Source organism: Delphinapterus leucas, chromosome 16, assembly GCF_059928025.1.
Source record: "Delphinapterus leucas isolate spDelLeu-1000000601 "Yukka" chromosome 16, BTC_Dleu_Yukka2, whole genome shotgun sequence".
Lineage (NCBI taxonomy): Eukaryota > Metazoa > Chordata > Mammalia > Artiodactyla > Monodontidae > Delphinapterus > Delphinapterus leucas.
This window is the reverse complement of record NC_143144.1, coordinates 73,517,678-73,538,267: the sequence shown is the minus strand read 5'-3', so window position 1 is coordinate 73,538,267 and position 20,590 is coordinate 73,517,678. Positions and strand designations below refer to the sequence as shown.

Below are 20,590 nucleotides of genomic sequence, written 5' to 3'. Positions count from 1 at the left end.
GTAGCCTCAAGACCTCAAGAATCTAGGTTACATCTCAGTATACCATCTGAAATAACAATATCATGGTATTAGTATTTCTCTTCAGCTGCTATTCAGTGCTCTCATTATGTGAGTTGATTCTTCTGCTTGCTGTGGAACATTGTCATGTTACACATCCATTATCTGAGCCTTTCACCAGAGTAATGACTTGCCTCTCATGTTAGAGATAACCTTTGAGCTTCTCATGTTCTGGCCTTAACTTTGTTGCCATGTGGTTATTGGGTATTCCATGGCTCTGGGACTGGTTTCCAGGGAAATGATGAGGCACCAGTTGGCTGAACTGTAACAGCTCATGATATGGAGCTGATCTGCATGAGATTTCCATCATGTGTAAATATTTTGAATCTGTGTGCATACTGTAGGTTCAAGGAAAGTAGCTAAGGAAATATAAAACATTCTTAGGTGGACGTATTCTAGGTGTAGAAGGAAGACAAAGCATGGGGTTATGGGAATGACATTTGAAGATCAGATTATGGTTTTGTGCAGGAGTTTTTCTGTGCTTGAATGTAGCTGTGCTAGCAATGAACTATACAAAAGATTTAGGCCGAGAGGATCTGATTTCAAATATTATGATTCATTTTACTCAGAGAGTTTAATGAAAGGTGAGTAAGTATTGTTCTCTTATTTCCTGGAAGGAAGAAAAAAAAATTGAAGTGTGTAAGAGCCCTTTGGAAAAAGCTGCAGCATACATAAATAATGGAACTTGGGCTTCCCTGGTGGCCCTGAGAGTCCGCCTGCCGATGCAGGGGACACGGGTTCGTGCCCCGGTCCGGAAAGATACCACGTGCCGCAGAGCGGCTGGGCCCGTGAGCCATGGCCGCCAAGCCTGCGCGTCCGGAGCCTGTGCTCCGCAACGGGAGAGGCCGCAACAGTGAGAGGCCCGCGTACAGCAAAAAAAAAAAAAAAAAAAAAAAAGGAACTAAATAAATAGTTGAGGGGAGGGAGACTAGAGATAATGTGAAGATGCCTCCATTGCAAAACTGAAAATGTTGGCTGATTTTGACCTGAATGCTAGGGTCTTATTTTGAGAGACATTTTCAGTTTTCCATTTCTTGTTTGTAGAATGATGTTAGAATACAAAGCAGCTCAAAGAAAAACTTGAAGGCCATGCAGTAGCAGAGAGGATAGATGGAAGAAGTAAGATTCCTTTAAGAATGAATGATTCAGGGCTTCGCTGGTGGCGCAGTGGTTGAGAGTCCGCCTGCTGATGCAGGGGACAGGGGTTCATGCCCCGGTCTGGGAAGATCCCACATGCCGCAGAGCGGCTGGGCCCGTGAGCCATGGCCGTCGAGCCTGCGCGTCCAGAGCCTGTGCTCCGCAACGGGAGAGGCCGCAACAGTGAGAGGCCCACGTACCACAGGAAAAAAAAAAAAAAAAAGAATAAATGATTCAGTCTGCCATCCACTTGGTAGTGATTGGTGGAAACAATAATACTGACATGTTAACCCAGAATGAGGAGAGAGAAGTTTGAGGAGGGAAAGCAAGAGCGGTGGCACTTACATTACTGGTAGCATAAGTATTTGCAACAGTGCTCAATGATTGTACAATATCTAGGTTTGATCTACACAGTAGTGAGAAGAAAAGATAGATTAGAACTAGTATATCTTCCCTTTTCACGGTTTACAAATTCTCAGGTTTTCAACAGATAACTACACGACTTAGCTTAACTAGAGAAGTACCACTTTTGCATTTTGTTCTTTAGTGCATTCAGCAAACATCTGGTAAGCCAGACAGTGTGTAGATAGTGGGAATATAATGGTGAAGAAAGCAAATATGATCCTTGCCCTGTTGGAGTGTACAGTGTAGAGCTGTAGAAATCAATTTTTTTTTCCTATTTTCATTTTGCCAAACTTTGAGTATTTGACAGTGCTTTTCTTTTTTTTTAATTTTTGAATTTTATTTTTTTATACAGCAGGTTCTTATTAGTCATCAGTTTTATACATATAAGTGTGTACATGTCAATCCCAATCTCCCAGTTCATCCCACCACCCCCCCTCCCCCCCACCGCTTTCCCCCCTTAGTGTCCATACGTTTGTTCTGTACATCTGTGTCTCAGCTTCTTCCTTGCAAACCAGTTCATCTGTACCATTTCTCTAGGTTCCACATACATGCGTTAATATACGATATTTGTTTTTCTCTTTCTGACTTACTTCATTCTGTATGACAGTCTCTAGATACATCCGTCTCAACAAATGACCCAATTTTGTTCCTTTTTATGGCTGAGTAATATTCCATTGTATATATGTACCACATCTTCTTTATCCACTCCTCTGTTGATGGGCATTTAGGTTGCTTCCGTGACCTGGCTATTGTAAATAGTGCTGAAGTGAACATTGGGGTGCATGTGTCTTTTTGAATTACGGTTTTCTCAGGGTATATGCCCAGTAGTGGGATTGCTGGATCATATGGTAATTCTATTTTTAGTTTTTTAAGGAACCTCCATACTGTTCTCCATAGTGGCTGTATCAATTTACATTCCCACCAACAGTGCAGGAGGGTTCCCTTTTCTCCACACCCTCTCCAGCATTTGTTGTTTGTACATTTTCTGATGATGCCCATTCTAACTGGTGTGAGGTGATACCTCATTGTAGTTTTGATTTGCATTTCTCTAATAATTAGTGGTGTTGAGCAGCTTTTCATGTGCTTGGCCATCTGTATATCTTCTTTGGAGAAATGTCTGTTTAGGTCTTCTGCCTATTCTTGGATTGGGTTGTTTGTTTTTTTAATATTGAGCTGCATGAGCTATTTGTATATTTTGGAGATTAATCCTTTGTTTATTCATTTGCAAATAGTTTCTCCCATTCTGAGGGTTGTCTTTTCATCTTCTTTATGGTTTCCTTTGCTGTGCAAAAGGTTTGAAGTTTCATTAGGTCCCATTTGTTTATTTTTGTTTTTATTTCCATTACTCTAGGAGGTGGGTCAAAAAAGATCTTGCTGTGATTTATGGCAAAGAGTGTTCTTCCTATGTTTCCCTCTAAGAGTTTTATAGTGTCTGGTCTTACATTTAGGTCTTTAATCCATTTTGAGTTTATTTTTGTGTATAGTGTTAGGGAGTGTCCTAATTTCATTCTTTTACATGTAGCTGTCCAGTTTTCCCAGCACCACTTATTGAAGAGACTGTCTTTTCTCCATTGTCTGTCCTTGCCTCCTTTGTCATAGATTAGTTGACCATAGGTGCGTGGGTTTATCTCTGGGCTTTCTGTCTTGTTCCAGTGATCTATATTTCTGTTTTTGTGCCAGTACCATACTGTCTTGATTACTGTAGCTTTGTAGTATAGTCTGAAGTCAGGGAGTCTTGATTCCTCCAGCTCCATTTTTTCCCCTCAAGACTGCTTTGGCTATTCGGGGTCTTTTGTGTCTCTATACAAATTTTAAGATTTTTTGTTCTAGTTCCGTAAAAAATGCCACGTAATTTGATAGGGATTGCATTGAATCTGTAGATTGCTTTGGGTAGTATAGTCATTTTCACAATATTGATTCTTCCAACCCAAGAACATGGTAGATCTCTCCATCTGTTTGTACCATCTTTAATTTCTTTCATCAGTGTCTTACAGTTTTCTGCATATAGGTCTTTTGTCTCCCTAGGTAGGTTTATTCCTAGGTATTTTATTCTTTTTGTTGCAATGGAAAATGGGAGTGTTTCCTTAATTTCTCTTTCAGATTTTTCATCATTAGTGTATAGGAACGCAAGAGATTTCTGTGCATTATTTTTGTATCCTGCAACTTTACCAAATTCACTGATTAGCTCTTGTAGTTTTCGGGTGGCCTGTTTAGGATTCTCTATGTATAGCATCACGTCATCTGCAAACAGTGACAGTTTTACTTCTTTTCCAATTTGTATTCCTTTTATTTCTTTTTCTTCTCTGATTGCCATGGCTAGGACTTCCAAAGCTATGTTGAATAATAGTGGTGAGAATGGACATCCTTGTCTCGTTCCTGATCTTAGAGGAAATGCTTTCAGTTTTTCACCATTGAGAATGATGTTTGCTGTGGGTTTGTCGTATATGACCTTTATTATGTTGAGGTAGGTTCCCTCTATGCCCACTTTCTGGAGAGTTTTTATCATAAATGGGCGTTGAATTTTGTCGAAAGCTTTTTCTGCATCTATTGAGATGATCATATGGTTTTTATTCTTCAGTTTGTTAATATGGTGTATCACATTATTGATTTGCATATATTGAAGAATCCTTGCATCCCTGGGATAAATCCCACTTGATCATGGTGTATGATCCTTTTAATGTGTTGTTGGATTCTGTTTGCTAGTATTTTGTTGAGGATTTTTGCATCTATATTCATGAGTGTTATCGGTCTTTAATTTTTTTTGTAGTATCTTTGTCTAGTTTTGGTATCAGGATGATGACTCATAGAACGTGTTTGGGAGGGTTCCTTCCTCTGCAATTTTTTTTTTTTTTTTTTTTTTTGAGGTACGCGGGCCTCTCACTGTCATGGCCTCTCCCATTGCGGAGCACAGGCTCTGGACGCGCAGGCTCAGCGGCCATGGCTCACAGGCCCAGCCACTCCACAGCACGTGGGATCTTCCTGGACCTGTGCACAAACCCGTATCCCCTGCATCGGCAGGCGGACTTTCAACCACTGCGCCACCAGGGAAGCCCTCTCTGCAATTTTTTGTAAGAGTTTGAGAAGGATGGGTGTTATCTCTTCTCTAAATGTTTGATAGAATTCACCTGTGAAGCCATCTGGTCCTGGACTTTTGTTTGTTGCAAGATTTTTAATCACAGTTTCAATTTCATTACTTGTAATTGGTCTGTTCATATTTTCTGTTTCTTCCTGGTTCAGTCTTGGAAGTCTATACCTTTCTAAGAATTCGTCCATTTCTTCCATGTTGTCCATTTTATTGGCATAGAGTAGCTTGTAGTAGTCTCTTAGGATGCTTTGTATTTCTGCGGTGTCTGTTGTAACTTCTCCTTTTTCATTTCTAATTTTATTGATTTGAGTCCTCTTCCTCTTTTTCTTGATGAGTCTGGCTAATGGGTTATCAATTTTGTTTATCTTTTCAAAGAACCAGCTTTTAGTTTTATTGATCTTTGGTATTGTTTTCTTTGTTTCTATTTCATTTATTTCTGCTCTGATCTTTATGATTTTTTTCTTTCTGCTAACTTTGGGTTTTGTTTGTTCTTCTTTCTCTAGTTCCTTTAGGTGTAAGGTTAGATTGTTTATTAGAGATTTTTGTTGTTTCTTGAGGTAGGCTTGTATAGCTATAAAATTCCCTCTTAGAACTGCTTTTGCTGCATCCCATAGGTTTTGGATCGTCGTGTTTTCATTGTCATTTGTGTCTAGGTACTTTTTGATTTCCTATTTGATTTCTTCAGTGATCTCTTGGTTATTTAGTAACGTATTGTTTAGCCTCCATGTGTTTGCGTTTTTTACGTTTTTTTCCCTGTAATTCATTTCTAATCTCATAGCGTTGTGGTCAGAAGAGATGCTTGATATGATTTCAGTTTTCTTAAATTTACTGAGGCTTGATTTGTGACCCAAGATGTGATCTATCCTGGAGAATGTTCTGTGTGCACTTGAGAAGAAAGTGTAATCTGTTGTTTTTGGATGGAATGTCCTATAAATATCAATGAAATCTATTTGGTCTGTTGTGTCATTTAAAGCTTCTGTTTCCTTATTTATTTTCATTTTGGATGATCTGTCCATTGGTGTAAGTGAGGTGTTAAAGTCCCCCACTACTATTTTGTTCACTGTCGATTTCCTCTTTTATAGCTGTTAGCAGTTGCCTTATGTATTGAGGTGCTCCTATGTTGGGTGCATCTATATTTATAATTGTTATATCTTCTTCTTGGATTGATCCCTTGATCATTATGTAGTGTCCTTCCTTGTCTCTTGTAACATTCTTTAAAGTCTATTTTATCTGATATGAGTGTTGCTACTCCAGCTTTCTTTTGATTTCCATTTGCATGGAATATCTTTTTCCATCCCCTCACTTTAGTCTGTATGTGTCCCTAGGTCTGAAGTGGGTCTCTTGTAGACAGCATATAGATGGGTCTTGGTTTTGTATACATTCAGCAAGCCTGTGTCTTTTGGTTCGAAAATTTAATCCATTCAAGTTTAAGGTAATTATTTATATGTATGTTCCTATCACCATTTTCTTAATTGGTTTGGGTTTGTTTTTGTAGGTCCTTTTCTTCTCTTGTGTTTCCCACTTAGAGAAGTTCCTTTAGCATTTGTTGTAGAGCTGGTTTGGTGGTGCTGAATTCTCTTAGCTTTTGCTTGTCTGTAAAGCTTTTGATTTCTCCATCGAATCTGAATGAGATGCTTGCCAGGTAGAGTAATCTTGGTTGTAGGTTCTTCCCTTTCATCACTTTAAACATGTCATGCCACTCCCTTCTGGCTTGTAGAGTGTCTGCTGAGAAATCAGCTGTTAACCTTATGGGAGTTCCCTTGTATGTTATTTGTCATTTTTCCCTTGCTGCTTTCAATAATTTTTCTTTGTCTTTAATTTTTGCTAATTTGATTACTATGTGTCTTGGCGTGTGTCTCCTTGGGTTTATCCTGTATGGGACTCGCTGAGCTTCCTGGACTTGAGTGGCTATTTCCTTTCCCATGTTAGGGAAGTTTTCAACTATAATCTCTTCAGATATTTTCTCTGGTCCTTTCTCTTTCTCTCTTCTCCTTCTGGGACCCCTATAATGCGAATGGCGTTTAATGTTGTCCCAGCGGTCTCTTAGGCTGTCTTCATTTCTTCATTCTTTTCTTTATTCTGTTCCACAGCAGTGAATTCCACCATTCTGTCTTCCAGGTCACTTATCCGTTCTTCTGCCTCAGTTATTCTGCTGTTGATTCCTTCTAGTGTAGTTTTCATTTCAGTTATTGTATTGCTCATCTCTGTTTGTTTGTTCTTTAATTCTAAGTCTTTGTTACACATTTCTTGCATCTTCTTGATCTTTGCCTTTATTCTTTTTCTGAGGTCCTGGATCATCTTCACTATCATTATTCTGAATTCTTTTTCTGGAAGGTTGCCTATCTCTACTTCATTTAGTTGTTTTTCAGGGGTTTTATCTTGTTCCTTCATCTGGTACATAGCCCTCTGCCTTTTCATCTTGTCTGTGTTTCCGTGAATGTGGTTTTTGTTTCACAGGCTGCAGGATTGTATTTCTTCTTGCTTCTGCTCAGAAATCAATTTTTGAAGTTAATTTAGTTTACCTTTTTAGTTACAAAAGGAAGATATATACCTTGTAAACATACAAGCAATTCTCAAATGTGTAAATTAAAAATTGAACATTTCTTCCTTACTTCTGTTCACACTTGTCCAATTAAAAACCAAAACCAGTACTTCCCTGGTGGTGCAGTGGTTAAGAATCCGCCTGCCAATGCAGGGGACAGAGGTTTGAGCCCTGGTCTGGGAAGATCCCACATGCTGTGGAGCAGCTAAGCCCATGTGCCACAACTACTGAGCCCACGTGTCACAACTACTGAGCCCATGTGCCACAACTAACGAAGCCTCCATGCCTAGAGCCTGTGTTCTGCAACAAGAAGCCTCCACAATGAGAAGCCTGCACACCACAACGAAGAGTAGCCCCCACTTGCCACAGCTAGAGAAAGCCTGCGGGCAGCAGCCAAGACCCAACACAGCCATAAATAAATGAATAAAAAAATAAAAAATAAACCCTGAAATCAAAAACATGATCCCCCACAAGGAAGAAACAACGAGTTGTCTTCCTAGCTATGTTAAGTTTTTGTATTTCCTCAACGTAATTTCAATTTTTGATGACTTCCCTGTACGTTTTGAGTATATAGTTTTTGCTATTTAGTGTAGTTTTTCTTTTCTCTGTTTAATGGTGTGGATACCTTTTTCAACATGTAGTCCCAGTATACTGTGAAACTATTATGTAATTCGTGTTGTTTTCAGACAACTCAGATGATGATATTTTAATGTCATTTTGGAAAAAATGAATTATATATTAATAACACAACATTTTCTTCTCATTCTTCGAAAAGATTTAGGAGAATTTCTCTGAAATTCTGATACCAATGATGTTATTTGTCTGGTAAGGGACCAACTTAATAACTCTAACCAACAAGTTCTTACCGTAGCTAAAAACCAAATTCATAAGTGTTTGGTAACTGAATTTTCTTTAAATACATCTTAGAAAAAGCATTATTTAGTGTTTTATTTTAGTATCTTAAAGTCTGTAAAAGGTAGTCTAGTGACTAGTATTTTTCAAGTTACCATTATTATTGAAAGGAATTTCTTTTCTGTATGTTCTTTTCATCTTATATTGTAATTTAGGGATTGTTACAGGGTTTTCCAAAAGAAATTCATGTTGTTAGCACCCCTAAGACATATCTTTATTCTTTTCTCTCCAGAATAACAGAGTTGAGATAATTTATAATCATGTAAAGTTAAGCAAGTTTTCCTAGTGTTACACAGAACAGGAGATCTATCCCTTTTCCCAAGAGAGAACCAGAGTACAGAGAAGCAGGGCAGGGAGAGTAATAAAGCACCCTTGGCATTGATGGTCACCTGTGCCCTGCATTGTCTTAGCGCTGAGCTCCCACCTCTGTCCTGGTCAACCTCGCTGACTGCTTCCTCTCTGTTTGCTCCTGGCCTCTGAGCTCTCTTGGCAAAAGGCCTCACTTGTTGGGGAGCCAGAGAATGTCACTTACGTCAGCTGCTTTTTGCTGGCCTTTCATGTTGACTCTGAGATATTTTCTAAGATACCAGCAAGGGACCCGAACCAGTTAAGTTTTAAGAGGGAAAAATGTATTAAAAATAATTTTTTAAAATAATAGTAACCTGAAATAAGTCATTTCAATTAAACCATTGATCTCAAGTTTAAGATACTATGATGTAATACTGATTACTCTTCCCTAGCGTGTGGACACCTCCCGTCTCACTTTTCTCCAGCCTGGCACTTGTGCGTGTGCACACATTCATTCACGCTCTGTCTATACCTATTCTTACAGAGAAATGAGGTGTTAGATGGAGGAAGAATGTAAATTTCACTTGAAAATGTTGTTGCTCTACTGTAAGATAAGCCTGATATCAGAATTTGAAAAACATTTCATGCTTGGAATCACTCACTGGCTGACTTGTGTAGGGTATTAAGGAAAAGAAATAATGGGTGAATAGAAAATAATGTTGCCTTCAATCATGTAAAGTTGTCAAGATGAAGTTAATAATATATGTAAATTGTTTTATAAAATGCTCAGTAAATATTAATATACCTTTTTCCTTCTCCTCTTTACCCTCTTACTGTTAACTACTTTCGTCACTGGGGAAAAACTAATTTAAGACAGAATCTTAGGTCTAGTAGATAGCAGAGGATGGAGATTAGCCAGATGGTTAAGAGCGTGAGCTTATAAATCAGACAGATCTGGGTTTAAATCCTGATTTTGCTACTCACTTGTGTCTTTGAGAAAGCTGCTTAACCCCTCGGCGCCTCAGTTACCTTATTAGTAAAAGTGGGGTAATAATAGTGTCTACTTGACGGTGGTGTTCTAAGGATTAGATGATAAAATGTATGTAAAATGATTGCCACTGTATCTATCCCATAGTGTTTAGTACATTTTAGCTTTTCATTGCAGATACATTCGACTCACAGGATTGATGTAAGGATTAAAATAATGTGTATAAAATATTTATTAGAGTACTTGGCATAAGTTCTTGATAAATATTAGCTGCTACTGTTAGTACTAATGTACTTTAAAGCAATAATAAATTATTAAAAACTGCAGTGTAGGACTAAACTCTTGTATATATACTGTGCTGAGGCAAGGGTAAAGGTTCTAAAGATTATATAAAAGTTATGAATGAAATCATAGCAATCATTACTTCTAAAATCATTATACTATAATTCAGAAATTGCCTTTAACTTTTTAATAAAAACCCCACATACTTTTCCTTTTGTTGCAGTTTCAGTTGAGGAGGTGTGTGAGAATGATTGGTATATACATTTTTATAATTAACTTTTGCAGATGTTCATTGAACAAAACAAGCTAAAGAGACAAAGCCACCTTCTGCTACAGAACTCTGCTCCTGACCAGCAGCTTTTGAAAGCTTTAGATGAAAATGCAAAACTCATACAGCTCCTTGAAGAAGAGAGAATTGAGCATCAACAAAAGGTACCAGATTTTCTCCTGGAGTTTTAATACACACACATACTTAGATTGAGAAGAGTCAGTCCAGTAGCTCATAGTTCCATGTTTTGCCTAAGTGACTAAGTCTTTCCAGTCTTTTCACCTTTTAGAAAAAATAACTACCAAATGAATTTAATTTATAGTATCCAACTAAAATTTATGCACTGCTGTAGGCTTTATAATGATCTTTAAACTGTCCAAAGGGTCAGAAGAAGCGAGGGAAAGAGATACAACTCAGAAAGAGCTTGGATAATGCAGTTTGGAAATCCACATTTCCAAGTTGAGCCGATTGTGTTTTGGGAGACTGCATACACTAGGAGAGTGTATTGTGTAGTGGTCTCAAAGAGCTTGTTGGAGGGCATAGGTTTTATTCAAAGAGGGAGGAAAAGTCCATGTTAGTAGTAATTATTTGCTTAGGGAAAATTTGTGATTTTGTAAACTTGCACAGATCTATGTTTAAAGACTTAAGTGGTTATTTCAGTTTGTATGAGTAGAGCTATTCCAGCTGACACAGCCTACCTGTATGTGCTAGGCAGAAAGGATAGTCACGGTGGTGGGTGAGAAAGAGAGGCAGAGAGGAGGTGAGGCGAAGAGGTGGAACAAAGCCTTTCAAATTAAAGAAACCACTTGAGAAAAATTACATCAGTGTTTATACTACTTACAGTGTACCTAGTTTGTGAAGGAAAGGCTGTTAGCTGCCATTTGTTACCACCTGTCGAAGTCTCTTTCAGCAACAATATTGACATTTAATCCTTGGAAGTTCCTGGAGTTTTTACCAAGTTGGTTGTGAGGTAGAGTTAATTTTTTTTTCTTCCATAAGAAATGTTGGCGTATATGTAGAGAACCTCTAGATGAATACGTGGTAACTGTGCTTGCCCCTGGGAAAGAGGCCTGGGGAGTAGGATGGAAGGGAAATAATTTTTTTTGTCCCCATATGCAGGAATTACCTTTTTTTTTTTTTGCGGTACACGGGCCTCTCACTGTTGTGGCCTCTCCCGTTGCGGAGCAAGGCTCCGGATGCACAGGCTCAGTGGCCATGGCTCACAGGCCCAGCCCCTCTGCGGCATGTGGGATCTTCCCGGACCGGGGCACGAACCCACGTCCCCTGCATCGGCAGGCGGACTCTCAACCACTGCGCCACCAGGGAAGCCCAGGAATTACCTTTTCAAATGAAGGGAATGAAAGAAGGTTTATTTTTATTTAGCTTATGTTAGAAATTCTGGTTCTGAAAAGTTCTACTACTGTAGTTAATTCATTTAGTAAATAATGCGTGCAAGAGCCCAGTAAATTGTATTGAGGATGGGACTAAATTGTTGTGTATGTTCCTTGTTGGGGTAGTGGGAAAGGTACTGAAGATTAGGTAAAAGTTACAAATGAACTTATAGCAGTCAGTACTTCTAAACGTATTATACTATACTATACAATTATTCTGGATAATCTTTCAGGTATGTGATTGAAAATATTTCTTACCTGTCTGTAAGCTCCCTTGCAGATTCAGCAATCTTTAAAACACAGCTGTGTTGTTTTTATGATTAAAATAAAACAAAAATTTAAAATACAGAAAAAGCTAAAGCAGAAAATTAAGATTAGTTAAAAATCCCATATTTTGGTGCATATCCAAACTTTATATAAATGTGTAGTTTTATGAATATAGGTTAAACGGAATCATGCGAAGCATATGGTTCTATAACCTGATTTTTTTCATTTGGTAATATATATTTCCATGTCAGTGTATAGTGAGGTTATGTGATTTTTAAGTGGTTGCATAGTATTTCATTTAACGAACATAACTATAATTTATTAAATCAGTAATATTGGTGGACATTTAGGTTATTTCCAAGTTTTCCCTGTTATAAAGAACATTCTAGTTAATGTATTTGAACACTTGTCTTACTATTTCACAAATTCTAAAAGTAGTATTACCGAATCAAGGGTCTTTTCTTCCTTATATTTTTTTAAGGTTTTTGATATTTGTTACCAAGTTGTCCCACCAAATTTTTAATATTACCTGAGTTTTTCTTTTGAAAATGGGCACAAAGGCGTTAATCTGTTTTAAATGAATTTGTTACTTAAATTAAATGAACATTTTACTTTTTCTACTCACATTTAAAAATTAAATTATCTGGGACATAAGTCTTCAATAAATTTATACTGAATTACATTGCTGATAGTGATCTTAAGTATTATCTGTATCCTAGGATTTGTGTAGTTTTTAAGATGAATTGTAATCTCTTTGCTATGAAGTGCAAAGTAAAAGGGAAACATTTATTTTTCCCCTTATTTTCCTTGACAGAGGAAAAACTGTCACCACATAAAAGTCTGTTTATAACTTATAGGTCAAAAAATTAGAAGAGCGGCTACAAAATGAAACTCTCCGCAAAGAGATGCACAACCTCAAACAGCAACTGGAGCTTCTAGAAGAAGATAAAAAAGAATTGGAACTGAAATATCAGAATTCTGAGGAGAAAGCTAGAAATTTAAAGCATTCCGGTAAAAGCACTGAGTAGCCTATTATGTCTTCTTATTACTGTGTGAATCTCTCATGACCAGTACATTTACTAAATGCTATAGAAAAATACCAAGATTTGTTTTAAATTTCTTCATTTCTGACTATTGTAATTCATTAGAACGGTCGCTGTAATCATGTGATTCACAAATATTTAGATTTCTGTTTTGGACTCACAGCCTTTATGAGCATCACATACAGAATTAAGAGACGGAGATATCATTAATGTGGGGAGACCAAAACTTCAGCATTTCTCAGGGCTTCAGAGATGAATGTTCGTTAAATACTTATTTTATTCATTTTAGGGTGCATTTTTAAAAAGAATTAAACTTTTTAGGTTTATACTACCTTCATTTTCAATGTCTAATTATGCACATGAAATACTACTTTCAGTATCACACCTAACGATAAAATGGGCAACAATATATATATTAAATGGAAAAACTTTTAAAACACCAGGAGTTACTTAAACGATTTATTCATTCAGTTCTAGAAGGCTTAACAAGAATGTGTGAGTTGGATTACTACTCAGGGATAAGTAATAAGTTTCTGTTGGAAAGTAGGTAATTTAAGGGGGCAGGTTGTTCCCTTTATAACAGCTTCAATATTCACTTCAGATATTTTTGGTTAATTTTATACTAGAATTTTGAAATCTGTACAGAAAAATCAAGTAGGCTTTTTCCTTTAAAAAATATTCAATGCTTTCTAATCCACAATGAAAGTGAATTACAATTTATTTTTTGAAATTGATCTAAAATTAAGAAGTAGTCCATTCTTTTTAGTTATTGTCTGCTGTGTGTGTACCCAGCCATACCCAGTATCCTAGGGTGCTATAAAAAATGTAGAAGAAAAGAAACCATGCCTTTTGTCCATGAGGATCTCAAACTCCCTTTAGAGAAACAGACACATGCATATGAAATAACTAGAGGATTCTTGGTGTCAGGGAGCCTGGCCCCCACTGCTTATTTAAGTGTTGACGGTAAAAACAAATGCACAAATCATTAGGGTAGTCAGTCATGGAAAGTAGAGTGACTGCGCAGAGGGAGAGCTATTCTTGAGTGCAGTACCTGTAGCCCATTAGAGCCCGATTAGAGGCATTCACATCTGTGATATAAATTCAAATTGAGTTTCTTGAAGTCAGGAACTGTGTCATGAGCAGCACTGAGCATAGGCTCTTTCACATTGTTGGAGCTTAGTAAGAACTTGTTTCATTAATGGCTTGAATGAATAAATTATATTTCCAGAATGCTCTTCCAAAGAGCAAAAAGTTTCTGAGTTAAACACTTGAGAGTCTGAGTCTGGTTAAAATCAAGAACTCTAGGATTTGCAGTTTTTGAAGGAGATTAAGTGGAGGAGGAAAGTATGCTATTAAAATTCATTACTAAATGTCATCTTTAAAATTAATTCTTGGTCTGTATACTTTAAAAGTCAAGTATTAACAATTTCTTAGTGTTTGAGTAGTAAATTCTATTGTTAACAAATATTTCTTCAGCCTACTCTCAATCCTTACTTCCCACCCATCCAGCCATTGTCTTGATTTATTTTTTCTTTTCCATAGTTTGTATATATAGCAAAAAGATGGTAAATTTTTTGTAACATATATAAGGTCTCTCTTACTGATGATAAAAAGTTTAAAGGGTTCTGCAGTTTCATACTGAAATTTCTAACTTTGCTTTAATAAAAGAACTTGATTTTGAGAGTGGTTGTTTTTTCCTTTACATGTATATAAGGTGTTAAGTTGCTTATTTCAGCTCTTTTCTGAATGCTTGCTCTCTGTGCAGTCGATGAACTCCAGAAACGGGTGAACCAGTCTGAGAATTCGGTACCTCCCCCACCTCCTCCTCCACCACCGCTTCCTCCTCCCCCTCCAAATCCTATCCGGTAAGCACGTCCAGGAAGACTGCTTTGCATCAAATGTTAGTCCTTGTCAGAGAAACTGAAGTTTATGCTGTTGGTACCCTTTTTAAGCAATACGGGCTTAGATGCATCATTTTGAGGGGCGTGGTGGTAAAAAGTATGAAAGATATCAGCAGGTGTTTCAGAGAATTTTCTGAAGGCCAGTATATCATTCCTTTCTTGTAACATATAAAGACATCTTGTGGCCTACAGTGTTCTTCTGTTGTAGATGTTTAGATTTCATGTGGATGTTCCAAACCAAGGAGCTAGACATCTAAAAAAATTTTTTTGATACTTCAGTTTTAAAACTTCAGTCCATATCATTAGGATTTCCTTTAACTGGAAGATCAAGGAATTTTGAGCTTCTCCAGAACGTTTTCATGTTTTTCTCTCACTAACTTGAATTTGAAAAGCTATGCTTTGTTCAGTTATTTAAAAAATAAAAGTACTGAACTAACAGAAACCTAACAGATCTACTTCAAGCCACTGAAGTAGGTAAGGCAAAATAATTTTTACACGTGATCGATCCAAGAGTCAATTGAAAGAATTTCAGGTATTTTAAATTCTTTCTGTCCTGAGTAGCTAAATCTGTAAGAGATATTCTGAATTTGACATTTATAATAGGAAATTCATCACTTTGATTTTTTTCTGAGGTCTAGAATTTTGAGCTTGATAAGAAAGGTCACTTCTGTCTGTGAGGAGGGATAACTATTAAAAAATGATTATAATCTTGCTGTTGGCCTTTAATTTTTAGTCTCTGAAACCTTGAGAGCCCTTAGAATTAAAAGTAAAGTATAACCTAAATAGAATATTTTCTCAAAAAGCATGCTACAGTCACACTGAGAAATGAAAGTAGGACTCAGACTATGTATATCTAAAGCATGAACTCTTATAAGGCCCATTAAAGAAAATTTTCATTGAATAACATGAATGATTTTTATTTTAAGATGCATTTAAGTAGTATAAAATATAATTTCTCAGTAGAAAGAGATTTTTATTTTTTGATAAGGAGTACTTTCTTGTCAAAAAAGTATATTTGCATTTGTATTGAGTTTCAGTGGACTTTGAATCCACTAATCAAGGTTTTCCAACTTTGTTCCTGAGCTGTTTGTTTTACCCTGAAGTAGATCATGGATAGAAGTGGAAGTGGAAGAAAAAGACTAGAGCCTGTGGCTTCTTTAAGTGGCTTTATTGCTTTCCCCTCCTCTTCCTGCTCATTTGACTTAGAGGACAGATGGGAGAGAGTTAAGAGAGGAAAAAGGCATTACCTTGGTCATTTTGTAGTAATGGAGTAAAAGGACAGGTCCTGGCCAGGTGTGGCTCATGGGGAAAGGGTAGGGTATATTAGTGTATTAGTCAGGGTTCTCCAGAGAAACAGAACCAATAGGATGTGTGTGTGTGTGTGTGTGTGTACATGTGTACATACACATCATATACATAAAAAGAGAATGTATTCTCAAGAATTGGTTCACATGACTATGGAGGCTGACAAGTCCCAGGATCTTCAGGGTGAGTCAGCAAGCTGGAGACCAAGGAGAGCCTGTGGCGTTGTTTCAGTCAGGTCAACAGGCCAGGAAGAGGCAGTGTTTCAGTTTGAGTCAAAAGCAGGACAGAGCAGATGTCCTAGTTTCAAGGCAGTCAGGCAGGAGGAATTTTCTTTTACTTGGGGGAGGGTCACCTTTTGTTGTATTCAGGCCTTCAACTGATTGAGGGAGGCCCATCCCACATTAGGGAGGACAGTCACTCAGGCTACCAGTTTAAATGTTAATCTCATCCAGAACCCTCAAAGAAATACCCAGAATAATGTTGGACCATTTATCCGAGTACCCCATGACCCAGTCAAGTTGACTCATAAATTAACCCTCACAGTGGGTGTGAAGAACACTTGAAGAATTTCAAGGTGAATATTTTCCACCTGGGGCAGTTTTAGCCAGAGGTTTGGATGATTGGTCCCAGATGTCTTGTCCTGGTCTTCTCATCTGTCCTGTGAAACTCACACTATCTATTGATACTTTCTCTTTAGTCTAAGCAACATCTTGACAGTTCTTTTTAATATTATAGATGATTTTCCTGTGGACACCGTATCAGTCTTCAACTTATACTTCAGAACATTTAAAGCTAGCACTTTCTCTTATCTACTTAGGTGGTTTGCAGTGTTGGACATATATTCTTAGTTCATTTATGTAAATACATACAACTGTTCTGAGCAGTACAAATAACTTCTTGCTTTGTAATCTTTGTGTACAATAATACACATTCTCAAAACTTCCCCTCAGAACCAGAGATGGGATCATTACAGAATGAGGAGAGGCCTCTGATTAGTGAGAGCCCTCCCCAAACCCCACCCTTCTTTGGAATGTTAACAAGTAGACATTGAATATTCTGTCTTCAGTTGACAGAATGGAAAAAATAAAGTTTGCATCATTTAATTCCCTCACCTTATGGATTAAAATGTACTTGTTTTAAAGTTCTGTGCAAATTAGAAGTTTTGTGAAAATAATTTAATTACATTTTGGGCCACTATGAGCCCAAAGAAGACAAACTAGATGAAGTTAAAAGCTCAGTGACCGATTGTTTCCCAGTTGGTAAGTCCTGGAAACTTCACAGGGTAGAGTAGGATGTAGCACTTTCTTTATGCTATGCTTTGTGGGAGATTGTTCAGTATGTGTGAGAATTTTAAGAAAAGGCAATTAGGGAGGGGATTAATAATATAACCAAAGATAGAAGTAAGAAGTGAAAAAAAAAACCTAAAAATGATAGTGGTTAAGGAACATCAAGTTGTTCTGTCCTCAGAGCAAATAGTACTGTGTATCCAGTTGCCCCTTTTTCTGGAGGCAGCATTATGCCTCTCTTCCCAGTTTGTCTTCCTCAGGACTGTATTTTGTCAAATCCAGTTTACTACACTGAGGACATTTATAATTTTATAAATTTATAAATATTTATTTATAAATAAATAGAATTTCAGAGTTCTTGATTCTTTTTTTTTTTTTTCTGGTGGGGGCGATAATATATATGTAGAAGTGTACACAAACTTATATACAGTTTAAAATAATATAAAATGAGTATCCACGTAATCACCATCAAAATCAAGAAATAGAACAAAGCTAGTACCCTCAAGTCCTATCCTTTTCTTAAAGAAAAGGGTTTTTTTGCCTATATACATATCCCTAAACTACTGTAAATACATATACGGTCTGTTTATGACTTTATATAATCGGAATTGTAGTGTATTCCTTTGTGTCTTTTTCTTTTCACTTTATATTATTTTGTAAGATTCATCCATATTATTTTATGTAGCCAAAGTTCATTCATATTCATTGATACGTAACCCACTTTATGAATGTCCCAAAATGTGTTTATCCATTGTAATACTGATAGACATTTGAGTCATTCCCAGTTCAGGGAAGTTATGGAAATTTTACATGAACATTCCTGTACGTGCTTCCTGGTGCACAAGTGCTTGTATTTCTGTAATATATATGGAAGTTGAATCACTGGCTCATAGGATATGTCTGTCTTCATGCTGAACAGTTTTCTAAAGTGGTGCTATAAATTTATACATCTTCAGTTTGAGAATTCCTGTTACTCCACAAACCTACCAACACTTGATATTATCAGACTTAAAATTTCTTGCCTATTTGATGAGTGTGTAGTAAAACCTCAATGTGGCTTTTATTTGTGATTTCCTAATAACTAAAGAAGTCAAGAACCTGTTTGTTTGTGTGTTGGAAATTTGGACATCCTTTTTTATGGGGTTTCTTGGTTTTGTCCTTTTTTTCTGTTGGGTGTGTGCTTTTTCTCATTGATTTGTAGAGTTTTTTTTTATTCTTTATGATGTCTTTTAATATATGGAGGTTTTAAATTTTCATGTCAAATTTATCATGATTTGGATTTTACACAGATTTTTGAAACATGGACCAGAGAGACAGTGGTCTGAATATATGTTATCCCTGAAGTATCTGGTCTGTGTTGTGCAGATTCAGATGTTTTTATGCCCATATTTCGCAAATAGATATTTACGAAAGCATCCCCTAATTCTTTTGTCCTTCCCTCTCCCTCAAATGTATTACATAGATAGCTGTTTCTGAATTTTAAATATGGATATTGAAAGGTTTTCTCTATTTTACTTTGCAGATGTCTCTGCATAAAATTAGTAATAATGTTAGCAGCCCCCTTCTCCCAGTAACTAGTTTGGTTTTTACACAGTACAGGGATGAGACATCTTTCTCTTTCTTAAAAATTTAACAGTTTATTAAAGTGGAAAGTAGGCTACTTAAATTCTAGTTATATATTCATGCACTTAGAGAAGAGTTGGATTTTAACTGATTACTTAGAATCTATACATTTTATTTCTTGGATCATAAGGCATCCACTAATCCTGTTGATCTTTTTCTTTCTCCTAAAGATCCCTCATGTCCATGATCCGGAAGCGATCCCACCCCAGTGGCAGTGGTGCTAAGAAAGAAAAGGCAGCTCAACCAGAAACAGGTAATTCTCACCCCGCCCCTTTGGTTAACTTTTTGTTGGTGGTGTACAATTTTTCAACAGTAGACATACTTGTTAGCTCTTTGACTATGAACAGATTGTTGGGGAGAAATGTGAACTTAACAGCTAGAAGAATGAACCAAAGAACAGTCATTGTCTTTACGTAGCTTACTGTCTAGAGTGGGTAAACATTCACACATATACTGTAATGCGAGGGATGCTGGGAAATGTGCTTTCATTAAGGGGTGAGGTACTTTGGGGTGTAAAAGAAAGAGAGGAAGTAATTCCAAATGAGGATTTGGGGAAAGGTCTTAAAAATATATATATAGGCTGTATTTTCTGTGCTATACAATCACCACTCCTTATGTTTATTTTTTTAAATTAGTTAATTAATGAATTTTTGGCTGTGTTGGGTCTTCGTTGCTGTGCGCAGGCTTTCTCTAGTTGAGGCGAGCAGGGGCTACTCTTCGTTGTGGTACACAAGCTTCTCATTGCAATGACTTCTTTTGTTGCGAAGCACGGGCTCTAGGTGCTCGGGCTTCAGTAGTTGTGGCACGTGGGCTCAGTAGTTGCAGCACGTGGGCTCAGTAATTGCGGCTCCTGGGCTCTAGAGCACAGGCTTAGCAGTTGTGGCGCATGGGCTTAGTTGCTCCTCGGCATATGGGATCTTCCCAGATGAGGGATCGAACCCGTGGACCCTGCACTGGCAGGTGGGCTCTTAACCACCGCGCCACCAGGGAAGTCCTGGGGAAAGGCTTTTTAGGGTTGATAGCAATGAACTGAGACTTTGTCAAGCACTTTCTGTGCTTGTACTGGAGATACAAGACATAAAGTCACATTTGAGTGGGGCAGATAGGAAGTAAACACGTAATTACCAGCGCAATATATAATTATTTAAATACATTTTTTTGATCAGTACTGTGGAGGAGTGATTATCAGTACTGATCTAAGAGATTATGGAGGTGGACTACTGATGTCAGCAAGTGATATTTAAGCTGAGTAGTTGTGGATTTAGAAGGTCAGGGTATATATGGTAAAATAGATCACATAGAGGGGCAACAATTCAAAGGTCCAGAGTGGGGAAGGAGCTTGGCATATTAGGAAACTGAAAGAAAGTTGATATTACTAGAACATGGGGTGCAAGAGAGGAAGTCTACTAGGTAGACAGGAGCCAGATTCTAGAGGCGGTGGTCAAGATTTTGATATTTATCCTAAGGGCAGTAGAAGTTTAAGTAGGAGTGTAACATGATGAGATTTGTCCTTTGTAAAAAATTACACTGGCTGCAGTGAGAGGACAGAGAACAGACTGTACAGGAATGAGAGTGGATGAGGGAAGACTGTTGCACTCATTCAGGTGAATGTTGATGGGGCTGAGATGCGGGTGGTAGTAGTAGAGAGAGAAAGAAATGGATAAATTCAGGAGCTGTTTAGGGAGGTAAAATTCACAGGACCCTGTGATTCTTTGGAGAGGGAGAAGCTGAGGATAATAGGAAGATATGGGGATGGAGAGAGAAGAGGTTTCCTGCTGAGCAGAGGCCCCAGGTGGGTAGGTGCAGAGTC

At 37.4% G+C, this 20,590-nt stretch overlaps 1 protein-coding gene across 2 annotated transcripts in view; it reads left to right on the top strand.

The window, feature by feature from the left end:
• SHTN1 (shootin 1) overlaps positions 1-20,590 on the top strand; it is a 104,558-nt gene that overhangs the window by 46,437 nt on the left and 37,531 nt on the right. For both annotated transcript variants that reach the window (XM_022568658.2, XM_022568660.3), the window contains exons 9-12: positions 9,982-10,128; positions 12,480-12,633; positions 14,431-14,530; positions 18,951-19,033. In XM_022568658.2, coding sequence (XP_022424366.1) covers positions 9,982-10,128; positions 12,480-12,633; positions 14,431-14,530; positions 18,951-19,033 — 484 coding nt within the window. The remainder of the gene's footprint in view (positions 1-9,981; positions 10,129-12,479; positions 12,634-14,430; positions 14,531-18,950; positions 19,034-20,590) is intronic.